Raw genomic sequence first — 18,593 nt, 5'->3', positions numbered from 1 at the left:
ACAAGGCCTTTGTTGCCCGAGGCGATGATTCCGGTGACGCTGACGACCAGACAAGAAGCTATCCCTCCACGCCTACCGAAAAGAAATCAGGGCAAATGGGCAATAAGTTGCACACGTGAAGCAAACTGCAAATACCAGCCCGATTTTAGACAACCCAAATCACGGCGCCAGCACCAGCACTGTAGTATACTGTAGCATTTCATTTATATTTGTGAATTATTGTCTAAATATTGACTAATTAGGCTCAAAAGATTCGTCTCGAGTACAACCAAACTGTGCAATTAATTTTTAATTTCGTCTACGTTCAGTTTCGTTTCGTTTGAATTATTATCCAAATATTGACTAATTAGGCTCAAAAGATTTGTCTCGCAAAGTACAACCAAACTATGCAATTAGTTATTAATTTCATCTACATTCAGTACTCCATGCATGTACCGTAAAAAATCTTCTTTTTTAAATAGTGCCAAAGATGCCAAAGTTGGATCTTTTTAGATAGTGCCAAAGTTGAAATTTTAGGGTAACTAAACAAGGCCCAAGTCGGCTTCTACCTCCAAATTCTTGCAGTAACTAATAATTCTTGCGGTAAGGTACACACAATCTATGCGCTAACGGTTATTCCGTCTCACCATTCCAACAAGTTTTAACGACATGGACCGCTGAACAAACACCAACCTGCAAGATTGTACAAGGAATTCTATGTACGAGTTCTCAAACACGGTGATGGCATCAGCCTATCGGCCTCACTGCCTTCATCATCGTCCCAGACGCTGCAAATGGCCGCGTCTCCGGTTCAACGAACACGAAAAAGTTCTCATACAGAACACAGCACCGTCTCTGCGCACCCACTTTGCTCCTCTACTGCCCGAGCAGCCTCTTGACTCCCGACTTCTGGTCCGCCGTGAGCCTCGACGGGAACTTGATGTCGAACTTGATCCTGAGGTTGCCCTTCCTCGACGGGTCCTTGGGGATCGGCATACCCTCGCCGCGCACCACCTCCTCGTACCCCGGGTGGATCACCGAGCTGATCGGCACCGTCAGGCTGCGCCCGTCCAGCGTCGTCAGGTGCGCGGTGTACCCCGTCAGGGCCTCGGCCAGCGGGATCTTCTGCGTCACCACCAGGTCGTTGCCGTCGCGGGTGAACACCGGGTGCGGCTTCTCGTCGATGATGAAGACGAGGTCGGCCGGGATCGTGTTGGGCGTCTCGTTGCCCTTCTCCGGGAACGTGATCTTGGTGCCCTTCTTCCACCCGGGCTTCACGTCGATCGTCAGGATCTCCTCCACCGGGATCGTCTTCCTGCACACAAGGATCAGCGGTGCTCAGTACAAACAGCAAAAAGGAGCTCTGCTTTCTTGTTTCGTGGAGCTCGTAAACTGATAGAACAGAACAGATTAACACCAAATGCAATCAATTCAACTGACCGACCTACAGATACTAAAAGCTCGAACAATGAGTAGTTGGACGTTGATCCACCTCTAGGATGGTGATTGAAAACTAATCACTTGATAAAAGCAAAAACTGATCCCCAAAAGTTTTGACTAAACTGAACATTCCCACAGATAGAAAGGTGACAGGCGACCAGACAAACTTCCCATGTGACTAATGCAGTACTACTATGCTCAGAGTATGATGTAGCTCTGTTTAGCCTAATAACACACCATCATCAACGGCAAATTGACAAATGACAATTATTCACCCTTGAAAATAAATGTACTGAGTAGTACCATACTTTCATACTTTCTAGCAATTGGGAAATGTACCACCAATAATTAAACAGTGTCAAGGCGTCTACTGCACATTCATGCAAATCCAACTTGAAATCTACAGCAGAAATGGACCAACAGATAAATCTAACAACCGATGAATTTATCCTGATTAAACTGAACAGTTTCAAGGCGTCCATTGCATCGATGCTGGATTTGAAATCTTACAGCAACAATGATCGACACTTCTGAGACAGGGATGCGAAGGCAAGGCAAGGAGATACTTACCCGCTGGCATCAGCGATTTCCCTAGAAATCTTCATCTTCTTGGTGGTCCCCTTGTACAGCTCCTCCAGGCTGCACGGCAGCTTCCGCTCGATCGCGGGCGCCTTCACCGCCCGCCCGCCGGTGTGCATGCCGTGCCCGTCGGGGCCGCCGCCGAACGCTGAGCCGAATATATCGTCCCCGAAGATGGAGGAGGAGAACCTGGTCCCACCGGTCCGCATGCCGGGCATTCCTCCTCCCCCCATTCCGCCGAAAGGGCTGGACCCGCCGAAGAACTCCGCGAAGATGTCCTCCGCGTTGCGCGGGTTGAACCGGAACACGTTCGGCCCGTCGCCGCCCGTGGAGAAGAAGGTTGCGCCACCGGGGCCCGCCCCGCCGGCGCCCGGCGGCGGCACCTGCCCCTTGAGCCCCTCCTCGCCGTACTGGTCGTACACCGCGCGCTTCTGCGGGTCGCTCAGCACCTGTTCGAGCACACGGACAGAACACCAGGAAGCGCGTCACGACATTGCTGAATTCGATAGGACAAACTTTTCGCGAGATGAATCAGCCATGGATCTCTCCTCGGGATGCTGCTTACCTCGTACGCCTCCGAGATCTGCTTGAACTTGTTCTCGGCCTCCTTCTTGTTGTTGGGGTTCTTGTCGGGGTGCCACTTCATGGCGAGCTTGCGGTAGGCCTTCTTGAGGTCGTCGTCTGTGGCGCCCTTGTCGACGCCTAGGATCTTGTAGTAGTCGAGACCCATGGCGCCTCCCTTCCTTCCTTCGCGCTTCCCTGCTTTGGCGTGCCTGTGCTCCTCGTAATCGCAGGAGGCTCGCACTCGTTTCGGCGTTCTCGTCGTTGTTGTTGCTTCTGCTGCTGCTGCGAGGTTTGGTACGGGTTCGGAGAGGGCAGGAGAAGAGGGAGAGAAAAGGGGAAGAGAGAAGCGTCTGGAGACAGGGGGAGGGAAGAGGAGTCTGGCGACGGGTGTGGAAGCTTCTGGAAGGTGCACGAGGGTGCGCGCGCTATCTCGGTTCGCGCGGAGCTCTCACGTGACATGAGACGGACGCGTGTGCTTGGGCAGGTTCGGTGGGCTGTCCCGACTCGAGTAAGGACGGACTGCGGAAAACCCGCGGAAAATACTAACCGAAGGTTTTGCAACGTGGGCCTCTAATGGGCTTCACTCGCATAGGGCGTCAAGTTGGCGCCCACCAATTTCCTGTTTCAGTTATTCTTCTGAATTAGCACGACTGGAAACTACTATACGAATACTAAGCAGCTAAATGAAGCTTTTTTAAGAAAAAAAACATTTGATCTGTAATATACACAGAGAATGACCTAATTCATAGGCTAACATATACAAAGCCGATCTTCTGATGTCGACTTGCCTCTACCTAACGAGCTCCAACAACAAAACCAGGCTGCCTCTTAATAGTTTCTAACTCAGCATTTGTGTTGAACTTTTGATGGAACCGGAGGCGCTTCAGCTTAAGTCCCATAAAAAATTCTTCAATTTACTCTCATCATTCGCTATACTCTGAAGAATATGAAGTACCACCTTCATCCACATCTGCATTTCCCACTCCATCTCCACCATCGTCGTCATCGTCGTCGTCATCTTCATCACCAATTTCACCATCCCCTCCCATCTCAACATCATCGTCCTCATCACCGACAGGGTCTTCCGCTTCATAGTCCTCTCCATCCTCACCGTCTTCATCTCCTTCAGCATCCTCATCATTATCCTCGCTTCCGTCATCCATCATCTGTAGGGGGCTGGACTCAGAATTGTCCCTTGGATAACCAGGGACCAGCTCGTCATCATATTCCTCATTCAAGGGCTCACCATTTTCCTCATTTTCTTCCGATTCATCGGATTGAGATACCGAATTGTTGTCATCATCTTCAACATATTCCCTTCTCTCCAAGGCCCAATCTTCTGCACCCGAGCTCTCAGGAGAATGCATCTTTCCAGAACGGTTTGCCTTACTTAACATGCTAAAGCTGCCCAATAAGTTTGCCTTTGGAATTGATCTGATGCCGAGCTCAGATGGTTGCCGAGGTCTAACTGTTCGAAGTCCACGGCCTCGGCCGCGGCCACGCCCACGCCCACGCCCACGCCCACGGGTATTCTTTGCAATCTTTCGAGGGCCTTTCTCATATGACCCATTGTTGTCATCCCTGAACTGGATCCTGGAAGAGCTGCTAATACCTCTAGGAACCTTGCCACCGCGACTGTGGGATCGACCTCCCCTGCTACCTCCTCGACTTCCACGTCCACGACCTCTACGACCATTGCTATTAGTTAGCAACACTCCATATTGTTGATCAAAACCAATAGATCCGAACTGGTCTATTTCTTGTTTGTTCTTAATAGTAGGATGCCTCGGTGGAAGATTCTGCAGAAAAAAAGGGACAGTTACACAACCTAGCTCAACACAGATAGCGACACTTAATGTCATTGATCCAGACATAGCAAATCAAAAGCACTAATTACCCACATGTAACGTAAACACCACTATGAGTCTTTTGATGCAGTAATAATAAGCTATAAGGCTCACCGTGAAATCTCCAGCTTCTCTCTCCTTATTTGATGCAGCCTTTGGATGAAGTGTGTATGATATGGAAGAATCCAAATCAAACAATCTTAAGGCAATAGCAGCAGTAGTATCAGGTACCCATGGAAGTACAGTAGCAGATCCAGAACGTGCAACAGAATTCTGATTAGTATCTTGTGTGTTCGAGTTAAGCAACTCAATTGTCGTTTCAAAGTTAGATGACAAGTAATCTCGCTTTACTGCACCTTCCAGCATACTAAGCATCTGCAGAAATATGACATGGCAGAATTTAGAATAGGCACAGAAAATAGATATCTAAAGTTTGCTGATAAATTACAAGCGTTCTTTTAACCATGCCAATCTCTTCTTACATAAAAGTAATTCAAGTTAGTTCATAAGCAACCATCTCCAATAAGGGAGTGCTACAATTAAAGTGGTAGAACTTGCTGAAGGTCAAACAGTACAGAGACTCATGATGACTTATGCCTAGCCTGAGATTGTTGCTTTGTCAATACAGTAAAAACTTAGGGCAACATATGTATAGCAAACAAGAGAAAGTACTAGGTGTATTTCTATAAGAGGGGGGGGGGGGGGGGGGGGTACGCAACCTGCAAGACTTCTTCAGCAGATGATGCAGAATACAACTTCACACCCCAAGATTTTCGATACCCATCCGTCCAAAACGGTTGGAGAGCTTCTGCTGGTATTGAAGCCTGCATACACAACGTAAAAAGTCACACAAACAGCAATTTTTGCAACAAACAAAATAGATGTCAGTGATCACAAAAATGTTACTATACCTCAATGGTAGCTAAGAGCAGTTTGAGCAATCTCAATCCTATGGGTACAGAATGGTCCACAATTTGCATCTTCCAATTAGGATCTGTTCTATGTTTTTCTTCACATTGTGATGAGTGCTCCAAGAAATTATGAATGGGTTTGAACGTCTTGTGGCAAGAAGAACAGTGTCTTTCTTCAGCTAAGTAAATCTGGTAGCAATAATCACAAGATTGAATCAACTCAGGCCAGCGCTTCTTTCCATATTTCATGGCATATGTAGATTGGTGACTGTAGCACTCCCTCCACATCCATTTCACAAACACATAAGCCCTTTTCGAGATAGCAATCTTCTCGGCTTCATTACGCCCAAGCTCTATCTTGAAAGTATCTGAGTGTGCTACATTATCAGAAGCAACACCAGAAAGGATACTGCATGGACTTCCAAACTCATTCCCATGATTTGTACTTATTATTTCATTACTTCCATTTTTCAAAATCCGTCCAGCTGGGTGTTCTAAACTGGAACACCTTTTCTTTTCAACAGCTTCCTTAAAGGTTGGCTCGATACTTTGCAACATTGAGTGCAGATGTGACTCCCGGATGCCACGAGTATCAAGGGAAGCTACCAAAGCTTCAAATGCCTGCATTTTTAATTCGGCATCATGTTAACATAACAGCACAACTGGATCCGTCTGTCATGTAGTCAATCAGGCTAGCGCCTTAATGTCCACTCGCTAACAAGAAAACATACATGTTCTATCCACTTATTAGTTACTAACTTACTATCTAGTTTTTCTAGAAACTGTACAAGATATTAGGCAGTTGAAAACACTATGCATAGTAACCTGACACACAACAAGGAATCAGACACTAAAAGAAGTTCAGAAACTTTTATTACTAGCTGATTCCCAATAGACGAGCCCAAACACTGGTTCCTCAACGTTACTGGTGCTAAATGCCAATGTTATCACCTCCGACCTTCTAAAACATCATAATCCTCACCATTAAAAGTTGATCTAGTGCCTGAGATTGCAGTTCTATTCTCCTAGTTTCAGGTTAGCTTCTATGAGAAACCTCCCACAGGTTACATAAAAGATAAACCAATTAACGATTAACATGTTGAAAGAACAATATTCACCAGTTGAACTGCTCTATTTTGTAGAGCTCCTACTGAAAATATTAGCTCATGAAATTGCAACTAAGAATATTTTTAGTAAATAGCTACCTCAGCTGAGTCAATGACCCTCCAGTATCCATCTCTAGATTCGAAAAAGATTCTTCCAGAACCAGGGTCATAGGATGATGAAGATGCAGAAAACTGCCAATATCGATTCCGCCTTCGATCTTGTCCAAGGGGTAGTGATCTGTAAATGTAAAGCTGTTCTGCCTTGTGACCTATGTAGGATTTCAACTGAGATCGAGTTTTCTCAGATGAAGCATATTGCTGAACAGACAAGCTTTCTGGATTAATAGTTGATTCTCGGCTTACACCATTCTGATGATGAGCTATATCACCCGTAATATGCTGATTCTGCTTATCGACAAGCAAATCAGTGTTTGCTGTATTGGCATTTCCATCATTGTTTTTAATAGGGTTATGCACTGGCATAAGGGTACTCTCAGCAGCATTATTTTCTCGATCTGTGTCAACCTTCAAACCAACACAAGAATCGTATTGTATCTTACTAGTAAAGTCCTCCCTTATACGCCTTTTATCAAGTTGTGCTTCAGCCCACATTTGTTTTTTTAGAGCACTTGCTGCTTCTAGACGTTCCTGTAAAGCCTCTTGTTCAGATGATGTTCAATGGGAAAATAGTAAGATAAAAAACAACAATAAGATCATTACCTCCAGTATTGCACGGATAGAATTGCCTTCAGTGGCAACACCAATAAGTGCAACCAACGCATTGAGCCGTTCGTCCACACTAAGGTCACAGTAGTCACCTTCAGTTAGCCCCTGTACCCAGGATTCTCCTTGGTTACTTTCATCTATCTCATTGTCCTTAACATCATCTCCAACCACTGGATCAGTTGAAGTACTTGCTTTAATGTCTAAAGTACGCAATGAAACACTTTCGCTGCATTTAGTCTGAGTGCTCTGTGGTACTAATGTATTAACCACACTATTTGATTCTTGCTTTATGTCACCGACTACTGTAACTGGTGCACCATCTTGAGCTCTAACTAGCGGAGATTTGACATCCTTGTCCTCAATATTCATGTCATCACCATCAACATCATCGTCAGCATCATCACATTCGGAATCTGCATCCCTCTCAGCCTCATCAACATCCTTCTCCACTTCTTCACACTCCGAAAGTGCATTCTGAAACACCCTGATTTTTTCACGTGCTGCTGACAACACAGTCTCAGAGTCAGCTGGGTCCTTTCTGTAAGGAGTTTTAACACAATATGTTGAAGGTGCCGTTCTTTCAAAAAGCTTAGTGTCTCTTGACAATGCAGCAGATATAGATGCCTCTGGTGTCTTGCTTGTCGTAAGGTCTCTCAGTCCAGATTTCTGGAGAGAGAGAAAAAGAGAAAAACCAATATAAGTTCTGTTAGAAATAACAGGTCTGTGTACTTAAAAAAAAAAGAAGGAAATAACAGGTCTGTGAAATTTAAAAAAAATTCTGCATGGATATACCTGGATCTTTTCTGCGACTTCCAGTATTGTGAGACCTTTGCTCCCTTCAAGCGACAATACATGATAAGCAGCAAATTTTACAGTTCCAGGTGTCAGACGGTGTCGTGACCTGCGACGGTTAGTATACCCTCTCTCTTTCATTAAAGCAGCAGCATTCACAGCCGCCGAACCATTTCGCAGAGTGGAAATGATATCCGCACCATCACGACCCTTTCAAGGGAAAAAAGATACAGTGAACTTATGAGATATTTTGGGGAAAATTCCATCTTGTTTGTATAAACAGCAAAACAGTTAAAAGACAAGCCTTCTGCAAATATGCAGCTGTACTTAGTTAATATGTCATGAACGGAATACATACAACACTTCATGATTTGCATTGAGCAAGTTTCGAGCAAAATTAACCTAAAACCTTTCTTACCAGTGGCAAGTAAGTGTTAACCAGCCCATTTCAGACCTATGCTATTAAGCCACCAATACAAGATTGTAGTCAACTGTAAGATTTCAGCAGTAAGGTGTCATGAGTTCCTCAGAAAATGATTCTAGTTTTCTAGCAACTGATAGCATCATTGTCCAATTACCCTTTCCCCATCCACTGGATCACATTCTGGCAGTCTAAAACTTGTCTGGTTATCAGTCCAGCCAGACATGTTACAACGTCTTGAACCTTCCTCATGTTCTCAATGAAAGAAATTAATACGTAAAGCAGTAACAAGTAATTCACAGGAACTGATTAATTCCTAGTTTTAACTAACCGAAATTCAAGAAAAGACCGAGGAACCGATCGGTTCAGTTCGGTCTGACCGAACACCCACCCCTAGTCATGCAACAAGTATTTGCCCCCCCCCCCCCCCCCCCCTTCTCTGTTCTCAAATAGACAGCATTTAAGAATGTGTACACTACCTTTATAAACTTCGACCACTGCATTACACAAGGAAAATACTTTCAGATCATTATAGGTACAGTATATTTTTACTAATGTATAATGTAGAAAAGATAATGGTCAAAGGTGCATATGAAAATGTCACTGCCCCCAAACGACAAGTAAAAAAGAATGGAGAGAGTATTGGGTATTGACTATGCAAACAATACTCATCAAAATATAGATTAAGCACATAATTATAACCGTCAAACTATCATAAAGGTTTCACATTGGAAACGGACGATGACTGATACCTCATTATCGTCGCGGTAATGTACAGTTCCAGCGTTCCTTTTCTTTAACTGAGGCCCAAAACCAGCGCATAAACCAAATTGGCGCAGTATTTCAGGCCATGTGAGAAAGTTTAAGTGGCGCTGCCAGTTAAGTATGTTGAAGCCCCAAGCATATGCCTAGCATTAAGAAACAAGAAGTGATTTTTTTATTAAAAAACATTACTGGTCTAGAACAAAAATCTATGTTTTAGAGAACCAGGAGATCAGCACAAATACCCCTTCAACAATTTGTGGGTGGCCACCTCCAGGATTAGCAGAACCGCTCTGATTTACACCCAAAGCAACTGAAGGAGTCCGGGCAACATCCTCAATATCCTTTATGATAGATTTCAGCAGAGCAACATGCAACTCCCCTAGGAACCTTGAATCCTATCAAATGAATAGTGATGGAAGTTTAGAATTGGTTATGGCACACACATCTAAATCCATGAAATGGCAACAGAAAAAATTATGCAAAATTAGTCATGACCAACAAGCGATGTTTAGTTTAGTCTATTTAGCATGCTTAAGTGAATCAATACACATAGAAAGGACGTGTAAGTCATGTCAGATGCTGAAATGCGACAGTGCATTTAACAATTGACACCATGATATGCCAATATCCTCACTCAAAGAAACAAGGAGACGCTACAAATGCGAAGGCCTAGGACCATGTTCATGTCCTAGTTGTAATGGTATAAAAAAGAACCAGCATCATGTCATCATATCAAGACAACCGTTCAACATGATAGACTATAATTAGAACTCACATAATCATGAAGAGCCTGCACGAACTCATCCAATGTGAACGATGGAAGCCCAAGAACATCAGCAAAGGTAATAAAGAACTTCCAAACCTGAATTTCATTAACAACACCTTCTGTTAGAAACAATATAATGAATAAATTCTAACATGTAATACACTTTGAAGCTACGCAAATCCAGGATGCAGTAGCAGGATAGCAACATCCACAAATAAAAGTAGTGAACAAATGCAGAAGATCATTAACACATGATAACTAGAACATAAATTATAGTCACAGAATAACAAACTTTCTAAAGGACAAAACAGCGACATCGGTAGTCCTTATTAAACTTCTGTTTTCTGGTTAGTCCACTGAATAATCTAAGAAGGGAGGTACTCCCTTTGTCCCAAAATATATGGCACAATCTGACTTGGCATGGTCTTCAAACCTAGACCGGCTCTTAATTCCTCCTACACTATAATGTTTGTGGCAACAAAATCATAACCATAGGAAAGTACTTTTAAATGTCAATCCAATGTATTATTTGTGCAAAACAAGATGAGGCCAATTGTCTGTCAAATGTTATAAGGTTGAATCTTAAAATGGAGGGAGTACCTTTTTTACAGAAAAGGGTACAGTGACAATCATAAGCTTTTCATAACCGCTCATTGTTGCGAAAGAATTTTAAGGAAAATGTACGTTCTAAAGATCAGGAGTTACCATCAAAAGGTTGCCAATGTTATCCTCAGAAGCTGCCCATGGTTTTGTTGAAAATGGCACCTTCAGTCTCACAGTTTCAGGAGGAAACTGTCCCAGCATTCCTGCAAAAAGGAGAAATCAAATTTCTTATATTACGTCAAGCATATACAATCCAGAATCATATTTCAATGAATGTGGAGCGTACCTCTAAATGAATCAAGTTGCTGTAATGTGTCAATATCAAGAGAAACCATTGAGGGCAACCCTTTACTACGATAGGCCAGTTCTAATAGTTCTAAGCGCTCATCTTCCATCAGTTCCATCGCCTCTCGTGCGATTCTACGTGCTGTAGCCTTCTCATTAGCAGCCTTCTGCCTCGCAGCTTCTTTCTCCCTTCGAAGTTCCTCCTTTTGTCTTAGTTTTTCAGCCTGTGCATATAATAAATTGTAAACTAAACAATGCCAGTGTCCTAGATTCCGAAGTCTTCAGCTTATTCAACTTGTATTACAAATACAGATTCAGAAACTAGCAAACATACTCTTATGGATTGTTTCTGCATAAACTTCTCCATGCGCTTGTGTTCACGCCTTTGTTCCTTTTGGAATCTCTCTTCTTCCCTTTGCCTTTCACGCATCAACCTCTCCTCTTCTTTACGTCTTTCACGATCATGTCTCTCTGTTTCCCTCCGCATTTGTTCTTCTCTCTGCAAAATATGAAAAACAAATTAATAATGCACCATGGAAGGTATGTGCAAACTTTCTAAGTGTAACTAAGGAAGACCTTTCTGTTCAGCAGATCTTGCTTCTCAAGCTCCTTTCTGATTCGTTTTTCATGAGCCTCAACTTCCTTCGCGATCTTAGCTTCCTCATTATGCTGAAGTAATTTTAGACAGAGATCATATATCAAGAACTAATAATACTGAAGAAGAAAAAGATACATCCACAAATGCAGGGAGTGTTTACCTTGCGCTTTCTATCCACACGATAGGTATCTTCATCATGATAACCCATTCTTTCAGAGGATGCAAGGGGGGTTTCAAACCCAGCAACTTGAGGAATGCCGAATTGCCCATGAAATGGAGCTGGGCTAACATTAATATTTGACAAAGCCCCCTCATGATCTGTTGATCCTGATGGAATGGGTGATCTGCCATGTTGAGCTAAATGGCTAGAACCAGATAATTGACCGTGAAACGCATAGCTAGGTGCCTGCTCAACTCCATGGAGAAATCGTGATCCCGTAGACAGAGAAGCTATCCTCGAATTTGATGCCTCTGTTGAAGTATCATAGAAGCGCGACTGGCTTGCCCTCTCATATACATCACTTGGCTGCTCCGGAAGAAACTGGTATTCATGTACTGCCTGTGAACCAAGATGAGAAGAAGACCCAACCAAGGACTTCCGTTTCCCATTAACTGTATTTGGAAGCAAAGGGTCGATAGTAGGCAAAAATGCTGATGCCTACAAGAGGAAAAAACAGATTTTAAAGCTTGAACTGATCCATGATTGGGTTATTCAAGAAAATAATAATCTCGTTCAGAAACAAGAATAGGAGAACCCAAAAACTCCCAACAAGGTAAATTCGTGAGGTACGATACAGAATAATATGATCATAAAACAAATGTGCAGAAATAAATCTAATAAAAAGACTAAAAAATGTATATGAGGCTCTATGAACAGAGCATGCACACATGATGTCTCTTCATGCAACCATGATATTCCCTTCATTTCAACAAATATGCATAAAAGGAATAAACGCGTAACAAGCCAGTGCATGAGTGGAGTACCACAAAGATACATATATATATATGAGAGAACAAAAGATGATTACACAGCCTTGACTTACGGACAGCGAAATCACACTAATCCAGTACAAATACTCCACTTATATGCCATATATTCAAAGACAACAGATGCATGAAACTGTCACTAGAAAGACTCAGTATACCTTCATGGGCTTGGGATCACGCCCAGAAAACATCTTGGGTTCATAAGATCGGTAGGGCTGCTTCGGTTGCTCTGGAACTGCTCCAAAACATAGAAAATAAACAGCAGAAAACAAGTCAGCATAATATAAACATGAATACATGATAAGAACGTACTGGCATCAATTCCGACAGTACAAAACAATCCCGACAAAAACTTTCCAACACTCCAAGAATAGAAAAGAGAGTTTATATCTACTATAAATTTAACAATAGATGTATTAGGATGACAGGAGGCGATGTAGAGAGGTCAACATAAGGCTTATATTCAGTCTCATCCATGTATCATAAATTTATAACAACAAGCGAAGGAGGTATGGTATCAACAAAAGCAAATTATTAGGGAACTAATCAAATTAATACAATGTGGAGGCATCATGTGCACAAGGTTCTTACCAATAGGCGCACCAAATGCACCAGGAGGAAGTGGATCAAACTCAACACCAAGCACTGGCCCATCATCTCTCAGCGGTTCCCCTATCAACGTTTCCACAGAATCAATCATCCGGTGCTCAGCTTGTGTAAGGTGCACTGCTGCCATGTGAGGCAGAATGACCTGTGGTGGCTCATAGTATCTTCTCCCAATCTCCGGCACGGATATCCTAGGCACAGCTGAGGACCGGCCAGGCCCTCTCCTGGAGTAGGGCAGCAGCTGCTCACCGTAAGTCCCAACAGTCCCCACCATAATCTCACTGTGCGGTAATGGAGGCGGAAGGACGGGTGGTGGCGCTATGACTGGCACGGTGACCTCCTCATCCCGCTGCTGCCTCTTGGCAGGAGGTTTCCGGTCCTTGAGCCGGCGGTGGCAGAACCACATCTGCAGCTGCCTGTCTGTCAGCCCCAACTGCACCGACAGCTCCGCCCGCTTCGTCTCGTTTGGATACGAATCCTCTGCACCAACGCAACGCAAATCAAATCCCCGTGAAAATCTAACGCAGAATTCGACCAAAATCTCGCAAAAAAGAAACCCAAAACATTCAGAATCCTCAGCAGTCGACGAACCTGCATAGGTCCTCTCGAGAACCTCCAACTGGTAGGGCGTCTTCATCACGCGCTTCACCGGCGGCTTCCCCCCGGATCCAGACGCACCAGCTCCGCTACCCCCGCCACCAACGGCCGCAGGGGCCGACGCCGGGCCGGGACTCCCCATCCCGACCGCCGCCGCCCCAGCGCCCTCATCGCCCCCATCGCCGGAGGACTCCATCCCCGGCGACCGAAACCCTAAGATTCGCCAACTCCCGTCCCCTCCAGCAGCCAAACCTAACACGAACGCAAGACCAGAACACAAAACAACAAACCTAACCACACGCAACAGCGATTTCCGCGATAAATACACGGGCGGGCGAAGAAACACCGAGTCCGAGGCGAGGCTGCCCGCCCGATGTCCGGCTCGATCCGCGCCGCGAACTCCACCCGCGGCAGCAGCGGCAACAATAATAACAATTACGAAAGCACGAACGCGAAGAACAGGATCGGTGGACGCGCCGCGGCGCAAAAGCGGATAGCAATAGAGACGCGGGCGCGCGGGGAGGAGGAGCAACAGGGGAGGCCACAGATGCAACTCCTCCGTCTGCAGCTCGGCCCGAATTGGTCAGGGATTGGATCGCTTCCATGCTAATAAAAACCTTTTCGATTTGATGCCTCCGACTTTTATTATTGCCTTTGCTGCTGTGCTTGGCGTTTGATGCTCTTCCCCCGCTGCTGCTGTTATCCTTTTTCTTTCTCGATGCGGAGTCAGGCTCAGGCAGGGGCAGGCGATGAGGCAAGCAGCGAAGGAAAGGGAGAGGGGGGAGCAAGCAATGATGTGGATTTGTTCTTGGAGCGGTGTGGATTTCGTGCGTGCGCGTTGTGAATCTCGCGGCGGGCTGGACGCGCGCGTGTTCATAGGACGGGCTTGGTTGTTGTGGTTGCGCGCTGTTCGTTCGTGCGACGAGAGATCGTAGAACTGGCCGCGGATCTTCTGTGGCGTACGCGGAATGTTTGTGGCCTAGGGGGTGGGGCCCGGTGGGGTGGCCGCGCTTCGCGTACCAAAGTTGCTCGAGCGGTAAACAAGTTTTGCTGTCGATGGCTCGATGCTTTGCGGGTCTGGTCAACCACCATGGTCCGCGGGACCCAGATGGCAGCTACAGTAGACTTTTCACGATCGTGACAGTGGTAGTATTGCCGTATTGTACTGACTCCATACAAGCGAACTGATGATGAACTTGCGCACCTTGACTTCCATGCACCCACTGTCGTGATCTCATTTTCTCAAGTCTATAATTTTGTGAATTCAGTCAGACAATCCTAAACTCATGTTAGATTTCCAGATCCACAAACTATAAGTTGTATGCTTTTCAAGTAGATCTACACCACTAATCACTGTGGCACCCTTGAAGTTCGACGACGTTTAGAGCTTTTTTTTAAAAAAATACAATTTTTAGTTTAAAGAGTCATATGAATAACTTATGAAAATATCCAAAAGCTTAAAAAAAAGATAAGCTTTTGTTAACACGTGTAACAAGCTTCTAAACGATGCAAAGAAATCAAATAAATGTCTAATCTCGATAACACGTTTAGAAGTTTCAAATAAAACAAAACTAAAGCATGAAAAATGAAATGGCTCCAAAGATACTAAATTATGATGAATAAAAGTCTCTGAAATATCTTTTTTTACATGTGAGAAATATTGTATTTTTGGATGCGTTCCGGCGGTCAAAATAGTTGGTAAACGGATAATGATTGTTGATAGAAGTATTCCATGGTTTCAAGGATCTAGGAGCAAGAAATAGGTTAAATGCTTCAAACTCCCATCCAACTCATGTAGGCGCCACCATGGCACGCCACATAAGCATCAAGGATGATTTGGCAAGGTTTAGACATACATGTGAAAACTCATGTCACCTCTGAGGTCTTGAACTATGCAATTTGAGTGTTTGTAGACCTCTATTGAGAAACAAGGATAAGCTTAGAGACATGCTGGTGAAGCTCACTTTTTATGATTTGATACTATGTCTATGTGTTCGAAAAACTTTTCAAGAAAACATCAACTTCCATTAAACATTTTTTTGAAAATTATCCATTAAACATTTTTGCCTGAATAAAATGTTGTTCACGATGTTCTCGATGCCTGAAGTCGCTTTGTACGTGCACTTGCCCGAAAGGTATAAATAACCACATCATTTTTTTATGAAACGGGAAGGAACGCGTTCTTCAACCTATGAATAGGCACTTGCCTTGCTAGCAGCTAAAAAAACAAAATACCAACGGGAAAGCAAGACTCAATATGAGTACTTCATTAGTCTCGGTCATTCTTAGAAGTAGTGTGTGGTTGTGTGCTTTCATATATTTGTAAGAGTGAGTGTGCATGCATGTGTATGAGCTCGGTCTAGCCTAATTATTTGTTGCAATTATTTTTACACGTAAGAAATGATGGACGGTCTGGTCTAATAAAGGCCTAAAAAATTTGGCGCAATGCCTCTCATGGGTGGTTGTTGGCGCAATTTTCAAGCCCGAAATATTTCGGGCTTTTGTCGGTCCAGTCCACAATTTGCTCATGTCTAAATGCATGCATGCACACTCTATCATAAAAATACTTGAACCGACGGATTTTGAGTTTGGTAAAATGATACTCCTTCCATTCCAAATTGTAGGTTGTTTTAGTTTTTTATTTCATAGATATTATTATGCATCTAGATATAGTGTATTTCTAGGTGCATAATAATATCTATGAACCTAGAAAAGTCAAAACGAACCCTTGGAATGGAGGGAGTACATCACTTTCCGCTAAAAGAAATTACCAAATTAATAAGACACGATCCTTAGGGAAGAAAAGGTAAGAACCACCATGATTAACCTAGCTTTGCTCGGTGCTCGTGGGCTTCGTGCTCCAGCTTCGTTCTTTTCCTCCCCTCGTCTGGTTAGGACGCGGTAGTCATCAGTTGTCGCCGCGCACATGAGGCTTGACGCCAGAACCCACCCGGGTTCCGGCATCGCCTGCCGGCGTGCCGCTGCCAGTGTGCCAGTGTGACCTGGTGTTTGCCGGCTAGGCTTTCCTTTTTGCCGCATACGTCCTACGCACCTACATACAAGTGCGAAAGACTCAGCTCGGATATCACAAGCAAGCTCGTGTGGCTGAAATAGTAATGTGTCCTGCAGTGTACTCTAACCTTTACTTGCAAGTATATTTCAACTTGTTCCTTGCTATTCTGGTGTGGTATGTGTCATGATCATATGCCTTGTAACTTCACGCATGCTATATATTTGAGGCTTAGAAGTTTCAAGTTCATCAAGTTGTAGCATTAAGCGTACACGAAAACAAGCAAGGGTCGTGTGTTTCCTAGTTGTACCTACTCATCTCCCCTTGACGGTGTTCATAATCTGTTGGTGCAATATTTATTTACAAGAATTGGAATTGGAAACGGAAATGGGAATGAATACAAATCAGTGCTTGGAGAGCGGGAAACCGATGCCGTGGCGGGTGGTCGGGAAGGTGACGAACAGCATGCTCCCGACCACCCCGATGGCGATGGGCAGCACGGTAAGCACCTGCCTGGCGTCCTCCGACGGCACCGGGTAGAAGCACGACACCACGTTCTGGTCGAACAGCGCGACGGCGGCGAAGATCATCACGGACACCACCGCGTGCACCCAGTCGAGGAACCGGACCCTGTACGCGGCCGCGGCCCGCGGGTCCTCCAGCGGCGCGCCGCCGTCGATGACCCAGAGCCCGCGGAGCGTGGCGAACCCGTACCGGACGGCGCCGGTGGCGTCCCGGAAGCTGTCCGTGAAGCTGAGCACGAAGCAGGAGAGCGCGCAGAGCGCCAGGAGCGCACCCGCCATGGCACGGTTGGCGCGGACGCAGTGGCCCTGGTCCGTGACGATCGGGGACAGCAGCTGGAACGCCAGCACGGTGCCCGTGGGAAGCAGTGTGGCCAGGTGCGCCGTGCTCTGGTACGTCTGGCTGATGGCCCGCTGGATCGGGCTCATGCCGCCGCCGTCGTCCGCCAACGAGCGCTTCTCCAGCAGAGGCCGCTGCGCTTGCTGCTCGTGGCTGCTGGCATCGTCGTGCTCCTCATGCTGCGACTCCACGTCGTCGTGCCGCGCCGCCGTCGCCGTCGCCATCGCCGCCGACCCCTCGCCACCACCTTGATCGTCTTCGCCGAATCGGAGACCGGTACTGGAGCATGTAGTAAACAAGATGGATCAATGGCAAATGCTGCCGCCGATGGAATGTGTGCGGGGATTTAAAGGCCGCGGAAGAGGAAATCCATGTGGCCTGGACGCGAGCTCGCCGAGCGTGTCAGGCATTTCCCGGTCGGCACTTGGCTTGCAAGGAACAGGCACTCCAGCTGATAAACAAATCGGGGGAGCTTGCGGTTGCTTGCACGAGAAACGGCCGAACGGGGGCTCTGCCTGTGTGGCTGTGTGTTTCGCGGCTGAATTCGGCCTTGGCTTGCTTTCGGTCGCGCTCCAGCCACGCCAGCTTGAGCGCGCACGCTTGAGGCCACGCCGTGCTTGCGTTGCGACTTGCGAGGCCGGCCAGCGCGTTCCTTTCGCGATGAGCTATGGACGCCTCGTGCAGATCGGGCAAGAGCGTTGATGGGAGATGATGCAGGGAAGATTTCTGAATGGTACTCCTAACCGACGATCGACAGCGTTACGTCCCGAATGATCTGGCGACAGTCTTGTTTTTAGTTCTGTATAAAAATGTGGTGTTCTAGGCTGACAAGAGTTTTATTCCACTTGGCAGAATGAGAGTGGATGGAGTAGAGTGTGACTTGAACGCATAAGCAAGAAAGGCACGTTGCTTGCAGCCGCAGGGAAGCCCACCAAGGCCTCAGTGCTCCCCCTGAAATAGCAGGCCCAACAGATGGATCTGATCCCATTTTCTATTAAAAAAAGGAAACTCAATCTTACTTGGATTGTATGAAAAATCTAAGCCCAGTGGACATGGGATCATCTCATGTGTTCTCCTTGCACGTGTTCTACCAGCGTCCTGCTGAAACAAGAAGACAGACATTGCCTGGCATATATATTCGACCAAAAGG

General features: G+C 45.6%; 3 protein-coding genes across 3 annotated transcripts; all 3 read right to left on the bottom strand.

Annotated features, from left to right (window-relative positions):
• Positions 1 to 542: 542 nt before the first annotated feature.
• LOC101779168 (dnaJ homolog subfamily B member 4) lies at positions 543 to 2,948 on the bottom strand. Its single transcript, XM_004961173.2, has 3 exons — positions 2,564 to 2,948; positions 1,990 to 2,447; positions 543 to 1,294 (listed from the first exon to the last, which is right to left on the bottom strand). The coding sequence occupies exons 1-3, from the start codon at positions 2,726 to 2,728 to the stop codon at positions 856 to 858; spliced, it is 1,062 nt and encodes a 353-aa protein (XP_004961230.1). The 5' UTR covers positions 2,729 to 2,948; the 3' UTR covers positions 543 to 855.
• A 283-nt stretch (positions 2,949 to 3,231) lies between these two features.
• LOC101778758 (homeobox-DDT domain protein RLT2) lies at positions 3,232 to 14,446 on the bottom strand. The gene is made up of 18 exons (XM_004961172.4): positions 13,567 to 14,446; positions 12,961 to 13,455; positions 12,528 to 12,604; positions 11,543 to 12,040; positions 11,361 to 11,453; positions 11,119 to 11,283; positions 10,786 to 11,008; positions 10,602 to 10,702; positions 9,906 to 9,992; positions 9,373 to 9,525; positions 9,118 to 9,273; positions 7,945 to 8,154; positions 7,147 to 7,818; positions 6,526 to 7,074; positions 5,321 to 5,941; positions 5,129 to 5,233; positions 4,524 to 4,784; positions 3,232 to 4,361 (listed from the first exon to the last, which is right to left on the bottom strand). The coding sequence occupies exons 1-18, from the start codon at positions 13,766 to 13,768 to the stop codon at positions 3,486 to 3,488; spliced, it is 5,544 nt and encodes a 1,847-aa protein (XP_004961229.1). The 5' UTR covers positions 13,769 to 14,446; the 3' UTR covers positions 3,232 to 3,485.
• Positions 14,447 to 16,805: 2,359 nt separating this feature from the next.
• LOC101778359 (protein DMP4) lies at positions 16,806 to 18,162 on the bottom strand. Its single transcript, XM_004961171.2, has one exon. The coding sequence runs from the start codon at positions 17,665 to 17,667 to the stop codon at positions 16,987 to 16,989; it is 681 nt and encodes a 226-aa protein (XP_004961228.1). The 5' UTR covers positions 17,668 to 18,162; the 3' UTR covers positions 16,806 to 16,986.
• Between the last annotated feature and the right edge of the window lie 431 nt (positions 18,163 to 18,593).

Source organism: Setaria italica, chromosome III (assembly GCF_000263155.2).
Source record: "Setaria italica strain Yugu1 chromosome III, Setaria_italica_v2.0, whole genome shotgun sequence".
Taxonomy (NCBI): domain Eukaryota; kingdom Viridiplantae; phylum Streptophyta; class Magnoliopsida; order Poales; family Poaceae; genus Setaria; species Setaria italica.
The sequence above is the reverse complement of the archived record's forward strand: the minus strand, read 5'-3'. Positions and strand labels throughout refer to the sequence as shown.